Source organism: Strigops habroptila, chromosome 10, assembly GCF_004027225.2.
Source record: "Strigops habroptila isolate Jane chromosome 10, bStrHab1.2.pri, whole genome shotgun sequence".
Taxonomy (NCBI): Eukaryota; Metazoa; Chordata; class Aves; order Psittaciformes; family Psittacidae; genus Strigops; species Strigops habroptila.
This window is the reverse complement of record NC_046359.1, coordinates 26,001,842-26,015,937: the sequence shown is the minus strand read 5'-3', so window position 1 is coordinate 26,015,937 and position 14,096 is coordinate 26,001,842. Positions and strand designations below refer to the sequence as shown.

At 41.9% G+C, this 14,096-nt stretch overlaps 1 protein-coding gene across 4 annotated transcripts in view; it reads right to left on the bottom strand.

The window, feature by feature from the left end:
- Positions 1-14,096, bottom strand: part of DAAM2 (dishevelled associated activator of morphogenesis 2) — a 172,667-nt gene that overhangs the window by 108,157 nt on the left and 50,414 nt on the right. For all 4 annotated transcript variants that reach the window (XM_030499163.1, XM_030499167.1, XM_030499165.1 and 1 more), the window contains exon 2: positions 11,209-11,411. In XM_030499163.1, the coding sequence (XP_030355023.1) occupies positions 11,209-11,382 (174 nt within the window). In that variant the 5' untranslated portion in view covers positions 11,383-11,411. The remainder of the gene's footprint in view (positions 1-11,208; positions 11,412-14,096) is intronic.

Below are 14,096 nucleotides of genomic sequence, written 5' to 3'. Positions count from 1 at the left end.
CAAATGGAGATGAGCTGCATTTACTACTAATCGGCCTAGACCCGCTGGAAAAATGTCCCCATGTGAGCCTTCTGTTATCTCCTCTGGCGCAAGGTGGAGGGCAACTCCACAGTGCTCTTCACTCACATAAACCAAGTATTTCCGCAGTCAAACACTGAATTGAAGGCATGACAGTGTTTGGTTATTCACTCACACCCAGTCCTGTCTCATTGTTCAAGTATTCTGATAATCAGAACAGCAACTACTGCACTGACATCACTGGGCTTAAGAAAATACCAGCCAAGATGTTTTTTCTCCAAGCATTTCTAAGAAAGAAACTACCAGAAACTTTCACAAAATACAGCAAAAGGAAAAAGAGAAGGATGAGCATTTGCCTTGCAGAATGAACTAATCTCCTAACAACAAGTCATAATTGCATTTACTGTCTGGTTAAGCATTTGTAATCCAAAAGTTCTCTCGCAACATTAATGTAGAAGCCAACAACTTTACACTGACTGACAAACTCATCCAGCTGTTGCTCTCTATACAAGATGTAATGCTGAAACACAGCCACTAAAGCAATCCCAATGGATTTTCCATGACTCAGGGATCTCCCTGGACACCTTCCAAACTGGGAAACTTCAATCTGCTTTCCCCTTGTAATTTCCTTTGGAGAAGTTATTCTTCAAACCTCCACCTAGTAAACTGTTGCATAACACTGTTGTGCACAGGAGGCAGCGGTAGAGATTTGCTCCCAAGATCTTCAAATACAATACGTTTTGCTACTGGAAGACTCCTGTAGTGCCTATAACATACACATGCTGCATCTTTAGAGCACCTTTTCTATCTGGTTATAATTCTGTACTACAACTGGTTAAGAAGTACTACTATTCCCTGTTTCACACCAGGGAAGCAAACTCACAAGTACATGAAATGAGTTGTATAAGCTTGCAGAGGTAGCTAGGAAAAAGACATAACATTTTTGAAATGTTTTCCTCTCAGCAAGCTTTCCGACTTTTTCACTTACAGAAAATGAGGTATCTAGCATTAAAAGCTCTGGGTCAGTGGTGTTGCAGTGCCAGGTGGAAGGCATCTGTCTGTACTTCCTCTGAACAAAACATGCCAAAGACAGAGCAGCTGTGGAGACAGCTCGGTGTGATGAGTGACAGAAAAAGCACCTTGTGACACTTGCCTTCCATGTGCTGCTCCCACTGGTGCTGAAGGGATGAGCAAAAGGACTACTCCTATATTTAGTGACACTAAAAGCTGCCCCTTACCCAGTGTGGAGGAAGGTGCAAGGAAACTGCTGACCTGAAAACATTGTACCCTAAGAGGGTGCTACTGCATCCACCCAGCCTCGCCTGTGGCACCTTGTGCTCCCCAATTTGGAGTCTTGCAGGCTAGGTTGAATGACAAAAAAAGGCCATTTCTCTCCAGCACTGGAAGAGCCATTGCAGAGGACCTTTACAGGTCCCCTGAATGATAAACAACCTTGAACACTGTTTGAGGACACAATCTGCCTACAGAAGGACAAAGAGGCATGACATAATTATAAACTCTTTTCTCCGCATTCTCCTTCAGGCTATATGATACACTGTCTGAGCAATGATTACATCTGATATAAATTGCTACTAGCTGAAAAAATACAGAAACTAATTTGAATCAACATATTAAACAGGTGATCCTTCATGACTGTTACCTACTTTTCCATTCAATTACCTTATTTTGTTAATAGTTCCTCCTAAACCCTATTTACACTGTATCCCCATAGGGATAACTCTTACTCTGCAAAACACTTACATTCCATCCACTTTCACTTTTCCACCTCACTGGAAAATTTCACTGCTTCCCCAGCTTCAGGTGGTTACTTTTACATTGCTCTTTTGTTACAAATTTTATAAGCTATTCATCAACACAGGGACCTGGCTTCCCTTTCTTGCTCAAACCAGGCTAAATGACAAATCATACCTCCTACAACATTTCAGATTTGGCTGTTCTATGAGATGCAGAAGAAGCAGACAGACATTTGTCATTCAATCTCCTCTCATCACCATGCAAGCTTTTTCCCTTCGGAAGGACAGCCAAAAGATCATCTTGACCTGGCATTTGTCCCATGTCACTCTCATCTTTGCAACCTGTCTTTGCTCTCCCTTCAGCACCACAGCTACTTCATTTGTTGGGTCTTTTTCTTCAATGCTTTGGAAAACTTTATCCTTCCTTATCAGAATTCTCCTGTTGAGTTACAATCTGGCCATCATGCTCTTTGCAAGATGTAGTACTTTCGTCTGCCATTTCTCCCAGATGCATCTTGAGGTGGCACCTTCTCATCCCAAATTATCTTTCTGACATTATTCCTAACAGTCTCCTGCCTCTCCTTAGCAGACCAAATCTAGATTCAAACATCCTCTCTAGAGAGTAAGGAATAAGGACTTAATAGATTTGTAAGTCATCTAATACAGCTCTGAACAACATAAGACACTAATAAAGAGAAGAAAGGACAGAAACCGCAGAAGGGCAGGAATCATACTCAGAGAAGTGGAGCGATAGGACATCCCTGTACTGCTGCTGCTGGGTCTATTTCTACTGGAAAGGGCAGAGGCTGTTACGCTAAGTCAGCAGGCATCAAAGTGACAGCAACTATATGAGAATGCTGGTTCACTTCTAGGAGGAAGGTAGGAAATTGTCTGCTCTGTATGCATCCAAGTAGAGGTGGAAAAGCCCTGGAAAGCTGAAAAAAAGGTAAACTAATTTGATCCTTCCACCTAGCATGTATGACTCCTACTATCAATAAAATCTCAGTGTTTTACCACTTCAGTAGCCTTCAGACTCAATCCAGAAAGTTCCTGACTCTTTGTTATAGACATAATGAAACACATATACCATTCAAATATTAATGATGTCCTAAGGAAAAGGACACAGTAGAGCTTTATGTTATTTTTTTCTTATTATTATGTAATGCTGCCTAACACTTGGAGCTATGCCAAAACAAGACAGTGTTGTCAAATCAGCTGATACGGTATTAGAAACATGTGGACACAAGTTTTTTGAATAGTAAGCATAACCACTCCATCCATGGCTTAGGGGATAGGATATCATGACAGCTTCCAAGCATTCAGTAGTGGGAAGACACTAGGTTAATATTCTAGCACACCCATTCTTCAGTGACAGGATCTGCTTTTTCCCCTCTTTTTGCATCCCAAGCTACATATCTGTTGTGCTTCCAAAATCCAGTGGTCTCTTAGGGAACATTAGGACTTCCCTGTTAAAAACATGTAGTCCAGTAAGTCTTTCTTGGGTGTTTAATGTCTACTGTTAAGTAAATCATACTCAGAACACACTCTAACATTCCCTCCAGATATTCCAACTATGACCACAACCTTCCCCACCTTTCAGAAAGGTGACCAGTATTGTCTGCTTGGGATAGCAACAATCACAACAGACATAGAAAATATCACATAGGCAAAAATTTCAGGCAATGTAGAATGATACAACTCCACTACTGTCTTCAGTAGAACTGAACTGCTTTATATCAGATAACTATCAGTCCATAAGTCTTGTAGTAAAGCAACAAGACCTACAAAACAGTGTATCCTTGCACAGAAGCCTTATAACTACAGGTACTTTGGTAACATCCCCAGCTTCTTCCCACCCAAAATCTGGCACATAAGCCTGGGTCTGGATTTACATTTGTTTACACAACCCTATTGATTCTCAGACACAGAGTGTGAGACCTGGCTGCCATCTCATGCTCCTCTCACGGCATCTGCGTCTCACACATTTGCAGCACAGTGACTGCTGCTTCTTACACAGCTGGTCAGGGAGCTGAGAGCTGCCAACCAGCTGCACCTACTGGAAGGGAGCCTGGAGAGGGAAAGTGATGTTGATGCACTCAGTGCCACAAGCCTGGCCCTGTCGCAGGACTCCATATGTAGGTGAGTGCCTGAAGGGGGAAGCTGTCTCTGCCATGAAGCCTGAAATGTAATACCTCTTCTGTATTTGAACTTGAATTAAACTACAGAAAGCTGCAAGTAGCAACATGTGCATTAAAATCAAGGACTTGTACACATGTATAGCATATGGGACACGTGTAAAGCAGACCCGACATTATGAAGAATTCTCTCTTTGAAGAACAGGAAGAAAAAGAAAAAAGGTATCCTGGATATGGACAATTAAAAAGAAAAAAGGTATCCTGGGTATATACAATCCCAGACTGAAGAACTGTGCTGGACATAAAGGAACATCTGCGCATAACTCAACAGACTACAATACCATGAAGAGCTTTTGCCTCCCAAGCCTCAGTCCCCTAATTGCTTCAGAAATCTTAAACCACCCAGTACTTTTGCCATTATTATAATAGAAGACAAGTGCATCTAAGTGCATGAAAAATGTTAATCTGACAACTATAAACTAACCCAAGAGAAAGGAAGTTTTTGTGGCCTGGCCCCCATCAGTGAGGAAAGCAATCTGCTGCCTCAAAGCTTTGCTTTTTATGCCTTCAGAGTCAATGTCTTCTACTCAGATGGAGATGCTAAGCCTTCTTCCTGGATATGAGCCTCTGGTCATGAAAAAAACCAGCTTAGTCTCATTTTCTTACAGCCTCCATCAGGGCATTCTCATTAAGTGCAAGAAAGGAAGCAATAATTGGGGTGGGGAGTCTCCACCGAGCCAAGGCCAGCAAAGCCTCCTTAGCTTGCTGGAGTCAGAGCTCATCATATGCAAATAAAAATGAAGAACCTCTCCAGATCTTGATTGCATTTGGCACCACACAACTTTCCTAACTGATTAGGTACAATCATTCATTACAGAAAAGTACACTGAGGATGGGCACAGGGAATAAAAGAACTTCCTGTTATGGGCAAAACAGCATAGAGGTCCTCTTAAATTATGGTTGCAGAGAAATTTGCATTGATCAACAACTCAAAGCCACAGGCCTGCCAGAGGTGTAGTCTGAAACTATGATTTACATGCAGGGCAAGTGACACAGAAAGTAAATCCCTCTATTCAAAGGAATCCAGCAAGAGGATAGAATGACTCAAAAGACAGAAAATTTGAAACTGAAATACTCAAATCTTGGTAACATGCCTGAATTTAAATGTGAGTAAATACTGTTATCAATACACATGATATGTTTGGGGTTTGAAGCGAGGACCTAAAACGCATGCCTTTCTAAGCCACAATCTTTCAGTGAGAAAGTAAGGACTAAATAAGCTTCAGACATGGAGGATAATTTCTCGGAAGGTGGTGCTCAACTCTGGGAGCCAAGAGACAGAATAGGCAGCTCTGCATATCTGTTCCCTAGAAGCATTCCAAGGGAGCTGGTTGAGAAATAGAGAACTTTTTTCTCCAGGCCCGTCAACAAACACAGAGAAACACAGCTGATGCCCTCTTGTGCATACATACACTGACATATATTGTCTATGTTCACATGAAAGCCCACAACAGAGCCATTTCTTGTACTTTTTTATACCATGAATACTCTTGCAGGTTGCAGAGCCAAAGAGGGGCCTCACGAACACTACCACAGCTAAGACTTGGCAAGCTTGAGTGGGACTGGTGATATATGGGAGTACTTATTCAATGTGGTGAAGCCTAGTTTTCATCTGAGGTTTATGTTGTATCCATTACATTAAATGGCCTGCAAGGGAGAACTAAGCATGAAGGAAACTTGCTACTTCCAAGTCAGCTGTTTGCAGTGGGAACTGCTACTACAGTTATTTAGGTTTGGATCTCGTCTCCCTTGACGAAGGTGTGTTATCTGGACTGTGCTAAATTGATACCTTGCTCAGAAATTGTTTTGCTTTCTCTGATGAAATAAATAAGTGTATTTTCAGACACTTCCATGCTGTACCTTAATCTCCTTCAACATAAAATTCCTTTTTCTTTCTTTTCCCTTCAACTTTCTCTCCTCTGGGAAGAGAGCAGATGTGGAGAAATGTCACAGAGTAAGCAAAGATCAGACTTTTCCCAAACCTTCTGTTATTGATCACTTCTTTCAATGTTACTAGAAGTGTGTCCTAGATCTCTTCAAAGAGAGGGAGGGAGAGAGAAGAAGAGTGCATGTTGCCTCACCCAATCAGCAAGCTCTTTCAGCAACTAAAGAATGATGGGACCTGATATGAAGCTGTCATTTCAGTGGATGAGAAGAAACATACAGGCAGGCCAAAAAAGATGCTGGATAATTCTGAAGTTTTCAAATACAGAGAGTTAATAAGTATTTATGCTGCTCCTCAACTGTAAATACTGGAACTTAGGTACTTCTGCTGGCATAAGGACTAAAGTTTTGCTCTGGAAAAGCCTGGGAGGATGGTAAATTGTAATATGGGTAAAAGCTTTTTTGAATCTATAAAGTCAACAAAACATGTTATTTAGGGACTCAGAAAAAAGGAAGGAAAAAAATTATAATGAAACAGGTTCAGATGCAACATAAGAGAAACTATGAGAGAAGAATTCAGTCAATGTCCCACCTGAGCTAAATAGCAGAATGCTTCAAAGGCAGCCAAGGCTAAGAGGGGATAACAGTAAGCATTTCTCAATTCTTTCCCAGTGTAAGAATCTAATGTGGTGTAAGTAACTTATCCAAGCTGAAGGCTGTAATAATATGATCAACTCTGAAAGCAGCAACTCAAAAGACAACTCCCCTTCTTCCCTGTGGAATGGTGCATACTAAAGTAGACAATCTTGATCTCCGCCTTCTGAAATACCATGATCACCTCAACAGAACCACTAACAAAACAAATAAAAAGAGAAACAACAAAAGCACAAATTCTTTACACTGCTCTTTCTTCTGTGTTATCATTCTTTACATTTTATTACTTTCCTCAAATTGCCAACATTTAAGTTACCCTTCCTGGCATGGCCCGAGTTCACACCTGGGATCAGGTTGCTCAAATAAGAGAGATCTAGATGGCAATATTTTTAGTGTCAAGCAGCACACCACCCTTAACCAACGAGAAGAGTCCAGGACTCTAACACTGAGCAAAAGGAATCAGAATCCACTGTGACAAGAACACACTGCTGCTAAGAAATATGAACAACTACATGCAGAAGTTGTCTCATGAAAAAAATTATTTCCTCTTGCCTTGCAATAGTTCTTCCAGATTCTTCTGCAGTTCCTGTTCAGTCAATAAATCTGTACAAGGAAAAACACATGTGCTTAGCACAGCCATTTTTGCCAGCAGGCACAAAACCAGCTTGGCGCCCACCAATAGACCATCAAGTGCAGCAGCACTTTACTCCACGGTAGTATACACAGTGCCAGCTGAGAAGAGAAACTGAAGAAAAAAGCAGAAGTGATGCTGGCTAGAACAGCCTTGATGGTCAGGTAGGGCCAGTTTCATAATTTATGAGGTACAGGACCCTTCCACACATCTTACTCTCAAGAGCTTCTCTTCCTTGCCTGTTCATTGAAAGAGAGATGCTAATGCTAAGCTGTTCTGCATTCTTTCAGTCGGGTTCACAAAAGTGAACCTTTGAGGGGGAAAGCTTGTGGTCACAAGTATTTTTGTTTGCTTTATGTCTTCTGCATCTAGACTTCTGATAAGGACTTACCTGTACTGTTACCACTGCCTTAGTCCCAAGGCAATCACTGCCAGCAGACAGCCTGAGAGCTACTACATCTTCTGTCTTAGCCCAAACCAAATCAGAACAAATCACCCTGAGCATTGTCTTCATTCAGACCTACTCTCTGTGCATGTTCCCAATGAAATAAATTGAGATTGAATTTGGCCCATAATAGGAGTAACCCCTTTTGGTTTAATTTTCTAATCCAGCAGACAAGGCCCTAGCATAGCATACAGCAACACAACATCTTGGGATCCATCCCAGAACTGGTTTTCTGGTTGAGCAGCATCGAGAACAGACATTTCAGCTGAAATCAGCATCAACTTGTCATTTGACAACCACTGCCTTGGTCAGAGTCCAGTTAAGCAGCTGCTGTTACTCAGTTGGTTGGTTTGGGTGCATCCCCCAAACAGAGCAGCCCATACATGTTTATTCATCTTAGCCTGGCATTTACACAAGCAAGCCTGCAAGCTCTGGAGGCGTCTTGTGACTCCACCAGAAATAAGCAATCCCAACACATTCGTAATTCCTCCTCTTGCAAAATGGTCATCTCCAAATTCACTTTTCATGATATTAATATAAGGACCACAAGATCAAGACAAGACATGCTCTGGCCCTTCAAATGACCATTTTTCTCAGAAGGGCAGGTAGAAATATACTGAATATTTACTGGACTGGAAAACTCATCACAAGGGAGGCTTTTCCAGTACAGCTAGGCTTAGCTCTTCTTGTCATTAACTTTTATGTGGGAAAATGCCCCAGATTTTAACTGCAACGAGAGGGAAAATAAGGCTTTTAAAAATTCATTCAAGCACACCAATGGGGTTTTTTATACCCTTTGTAGAGCAGATGGCAAGATGAGGCAATACCCCCTGGGCCTGCTTCAGGGATCTAACACAAATGCTCTTCTCACTACAGATCTCAGATGACGTTGGTGTCATCATTTCACTTGGAGATTTGGGTCAAAAGGCTTTACGCTCAAATCTGTTTTTTATATAGTACAAGTGTACCCAGACTAGACTAACAGATAAGCAGCGGGGAGGTTAGTACACACACAGAGCCCTCTCAGGCACTTCCAGGTCGCTGATTTACACTGGTGCATTTACAGACTGAATCTTTCTAATCCAATTAAAATCTCATCTGACCTGTCAATACACATGCAGCCTGTTTTATAGTAGTGTCTCATAGAACATGCATTAACCCGGACCTGTGGACAAACTAGCCCTTCTAGGCAAATTCTGCATTTGGCCAGTCTGGTTTCTCACCCACGTTCTCTCACTCATAAAGCCCTTAACTGCTCCCATGTTACCTGTCTACCCAGGAACTCCTCTGGACATGTATCCCTATCCTATCCAAGTACTTTATAAAAATGTATGATACACACCATTAGCCTTCTGAAAAATAGCACTTTTCTCTCCCAGCTCACTTCTCACGTAATGATGGCTAAGTTACTATCATTAAATATAAGAACATGAATATGATCATTTTCATTTCAATAGCTTCATTTGTTTGAAATGCATGTGCCAGTTACAGGCTGTCAGCACCAGCACATTTAATAAGTTATAGCATAGACCAACAACTCTCAAACTTCTGGGGCCAAAAATTTTTACAGATCATCATATATACTTGTCATTAAATTTTGCACCAAAACCATTATAAATTATACTGTTTAATAGACTTCCAGAAGGCAGCTGTGAGCTGTTTTGCCACAAGCCCATGAAACCAGTATTTGCCAGGCATAAAACAAAAAGCTAAAAGCACCCTTAATACCGCCATAAACTCTCAAACTCCTCATAGAAACCAATACCCTTCTCAATGAGCAAAAGCCCAGCAGCAACTAAACCAAGTCTTTCACAATGACTCAAAGGTAAACAAGTTCAAGGTCTCACAAGTTCAGAAGCAAGGCGTATCTGTTGGTGACATCTTCATAAAAGCTGGATTGAATGCTTCAATGGATCTTGGTATTGGTGAACTTTGATACAGCAATTAAAGCTTTGCATGTGAAAATCAATACTTAAAACAGCATCCAGAATTAAATTCACAGCAGATTACACTCTTACTCAGGAGAGAGACCTGTCACCAAGCAGAATTCTCCAGTCAGTCAGCTGCACTTTCAGAGAGGAATTCAAGTAGTCTCACATAAAAGATAAACTGACTTAAATATAGACCAGGATTTTGTGAAATCTCTCTATTAAGAGGAGATTCCTCATCTGCTACTTAGTCAGAAGCAAGTAGACTCTCTTTTGCTGCACACCCTATTCTTCCTGAAACAGCTGCGAATCCTATTGACTTCTTCCCACAGTCCTGTCATAGAAAACTGCAAATGCTAAAAAATTGTCATGGGTGCTAGGGAACATGGAAACAGTTAATGGAAAAGAAATGCATACTAAATTACTATGTACACAGAAAGCAAGCAACTTTGGCTGAGGAAGCCCTTGAGCTGAAAATTGTTAGAAGCTTGGAGAGTATCCTGGAAAAGACCACCCTAGGGCCACCTCTTAAATTCTTCCCTAGGCATGTGCTTTGGACCCCATCTTGAAATAGGTGCTTGGGCTAGGTTGTCAGACCTCTATAACTGTCCCTATTTTTAGTATGACTTACTATAGTTGTCCATATGTTAACCTCCACTTGCATAACCAAATTATATGGTTATTTTCATTGCTGTAGCACTTTGAAGCCATGGTAATGGACAAGAACTTACTGGGCTAATGTTACAAGTATAATGTAGAAAGACTAACGTAGAAAGTTCCTCTGATTCTGAGATCCAGTATTTTCTGTTCTATTCCTCATCTCAGTACCAGCACTCAGGCATATATATACACTCACTTTACATAACCTCCAGTCTCAGAGTGGTAATGAGATAGTTAATCAACTCCATCAAATGGGCATCACCTTTACAATGCAGATTGCAAAACACCATAGCCGTATGACCTCTGCCTGCGTTTTGCATTCAGGCTAAATAAGAGGTCAAAGACAGTGAAGTCATTGGATACCAAGCATGAACAGCAAGTGCAGTGGTGCAGTGCCTGCTACTGGAATCTTCGACATTTACCACAAAAACAAACAATAAAGTTCATCTGAAATACGTCGTTCCCTTCCTGTTCATGCCTGTTGCTGTAACAGCACAGACATGAACAGGAAGGAATTTCATGGTTCAAAGGCAGATGGATGACGAAACAATTAGCATGGTTGCCTGCTTTTTGTACCTGACCAGAAGTATGTTACCGATCAACAGAACAGTATAGTCCTTGTTTTACAGGCCCCAAACCCCTAAGATTTTCTACTGTGCTATATCAGGCAGCAGATTTCATACCAAAGTTGTTAATAAGGAATTGGCTGTCAGGGATTCATTCTCTACAGAACTTGCAAGGTTCCTTCTAATACGCCCAATCCTACATCTGGAGGATTGCACAGTGCTGCGAGAATAAGAAAGCATATTTAAGTATCTTGTAGTACTTACTTATGCCCAGTGCCACTGTCATCCGCCTTGTCATTTGCCTCCTTTCTCCCACCAAGGAATTGATCATAAAAGAATGAGGGGGAGGGAGAAGCTTCAACATAAGTACTTATCCTATCCCTAATAAGTCCCTTATGTCCCTTTACTCGTTTCTCTGAGAGGAGGAGTTCATCCACCCCTTAAAATATATCAATCTGCCAGCAGAAACTTACCACAAGTTCAGAGAATCTGGCATTGAGCTCTTCTGCTGGTGGGATTGGGACAGAAAACTCAAGGAACTGGAGGGGGTTATTGTCCTTGAGGTTGATTTCAGGGAGGTCACTGCCCCCAAAACAACAAAGAAACCCCAATGCATGACGATTCCTCTTCCGGGGTGCCATGGTCATGGTGTATGATGCTATCTTCTGATCATGTTCTACAGGAAGAAAAAAAACAACAGACATTAGTTGATAAACAAGATTCTGTTGGACCTGTGCAGCTCTCTGTAGTTACAAGTGTTATCACTGGTGTCACAGCTGAAAGAGAACAAAAGGATCCGAGACACAAAAGAGCAAAATAAACACTCAAGATAGACAAGGTAGCTATGCTTTAATACGGTATTAACGTGTTCCTGTATGGCAGGGTAAATCACTTCTCTCAAAGTTTCTGAAGAGGTTTTACAAACTCAGTGTGTGATTTCCCAGGAAGTAGATTTATCAGCAACCCACAGTAGCCAAGGCTGAATGCTACCAGTGAATGACATTGGCCTTTCTTTCACCGCTACAGTAAAAGAACCGAAGTATCAAAAGCAGAAAGCATACACTGGAGCATTTACCCAGAATAACTGGAAGAATCTTCCAAAGATATGCCATTTGGTCAAGATAAAATGAACAATGAAACAATAAAGCAGAAATCAATTTTCCACCACTCTGGAGCCAGACCACCAACACTATGGCTCTATGTCCAGGAGTATTGCAGTAGGACCATTTTGTCTATTCCACTTTCAAATACACATAACTAGTTTGGGCTGCTTTATGTATCCAGGGGAGAAACTGTGCAGTGCTAATGCGTGCTTTCAGATTTACATTTGAGCTGCCAGATCCCACCTTGACAGGACGCAGGCTTGAGGGGCTTTAGTATCAGGAGTGTAAAGGGAGGCAAAGGGAGACCTGAAGGAGGAGCTGGGAGTGACTGATTTCACCACACAACACCGTTTGTGAGCAGCCCATCCAAACAGGAAGTCTCTTGCCAGCAGTTTGAAAGGAGGGATCTGTGCAGTCCAGAGAGAGCTGCATATTTTGCCCTTTTAAGGGACTTGTTGTTTGACAGCTCAGGGGCTTATTTGTGTTATATTTTTGAAGGACTTCACTTTTTCACTTAATCTGCAGAATAAGCCACATCCTTACAGAGTAAGTAATTAAAGCCTGTTGTGAAGCCCAGCTCCTGGGCACAGGGGCAGGAGAGCAGGGAGGGAGGTGGCAGGTGAACCAAACCACAGGATGCTGGATGCTGTATCAAGCAGCAACACAGCTGAGCTTTGTCATCAGAGCAGCTGCTGCCCTAACCTGCCCCACAATGCTTTAGTCTGTTTGCTTGCCAGAACAAGGCTGCTTTGAGTTCTCATAAAGACTAAGTAGTTGTGCTACGAAAAGCACCTTTAGGACAGCAGTTGCACAGTGGGACTTAACATACTGCACAAAGCCGGAGGCTCTCCAGGGACTTCTGTGTAGACATCAGCATGCTTGCTTAAGAAAAAAACTAAGCAACAAAACGAAAAACCAAACCTCCACCCTTGAAGCACTATGTGCTTGGCAGGCACCTGCCCTACTTTGTGATAGGATTAATTTATGTAGCACCTTCTCTTATGCACTGGAGGGGCATCAGCTGCAACTCTCATGCAGCTGAAAGCGAGCTGGTACCAAGCACTGTCTTCTGGCATGCCCACTTTCCGTTGCTCTCCATGCCAACTCTGCAAGGGGTGGTGTGTCTCGGCAGGACACTAGGGCAGCATGATGCTGGTTTCAAAAGCACATTCATAAGAAGATTCTCAGTAGGAGATGCCAAAGGTCAGTTTGACCCTGGAACTGTCCTCTGACACTGTCAGCAAAACCAAAATGCCCTCAAATCTAGCACAATGATGTGCTCAGCAACTCAGTGGTGGAGACTTATGAGATTCAGTTCTTAAAAGATTTCACAAGAGAGCCTCAGAAGAAGTTGAACTTGTCCAGCACAGACCATCTTCTCAGAGACTATTCTGAGTGGAATGTCCTTCATGGTAATCTGATTATGGATGCGGTTTGAACCCATTAGTTTGACAAACTTATTTTGAAAGGAACTCAAATCAATGAGACAAACCTGATTTAAGTACAATATAACTACACTTAGATCAATTCAGATGTAACCAAGCTCTGGCCCACTGCCTAGAGGCTTCTGCACCAGCCATCAAAGGAACAGCACTCCCTGGGTCATGGAAAATGAATGATCCTTGGAAAAAATGGTGGAGACATTGAATTGATAGGACCATGACATTTTCCTTTATGAGTTCAGGTCAAGACTTTGGTAAGCACTCCTCTAAAAAGGGTATCTTTCCAGGAAATGAGTACTACATGAATTGATATGAAGGTCAACATTTTCTACAGATTAAGTACTGCCCTGGTCAGGACACCACCAGTTGTCCTTGTACTGACATTTCATCACTCTGCATCCATCTTGAGCAGGCTCACCGAAGAGGTGAACAGTCTCCAGGCCTTCTTCACCCATAGTGCCAAAATAATGCACAAGCTAGTGCTTGCTCCTATGGTGTTTTCACAAAATCAGCTCCCATTCCTTGGGATCTATATACTTGAGAAACTCAACAAAAGCTACTCAGCTTTTACTACTCTGCAAAAGCAGGCACAGCTCCCATAAATAGTAACCTTGTAGTGCCTCACTTTCACAAAGCATCATTCCACTGCACAACTTGTACTCTTAACACCGGCATTTTCCAGGTCTGTCCATATGCAGCATGCAGGAAATTCATACTGACACAGAGGGGTAAAAATGGTACTTTTGTATTGCTACACCACCATAGCTATAGATAGGTGTCTAGATGCTTTTAAAATAAGAATGATTGAACACTTTG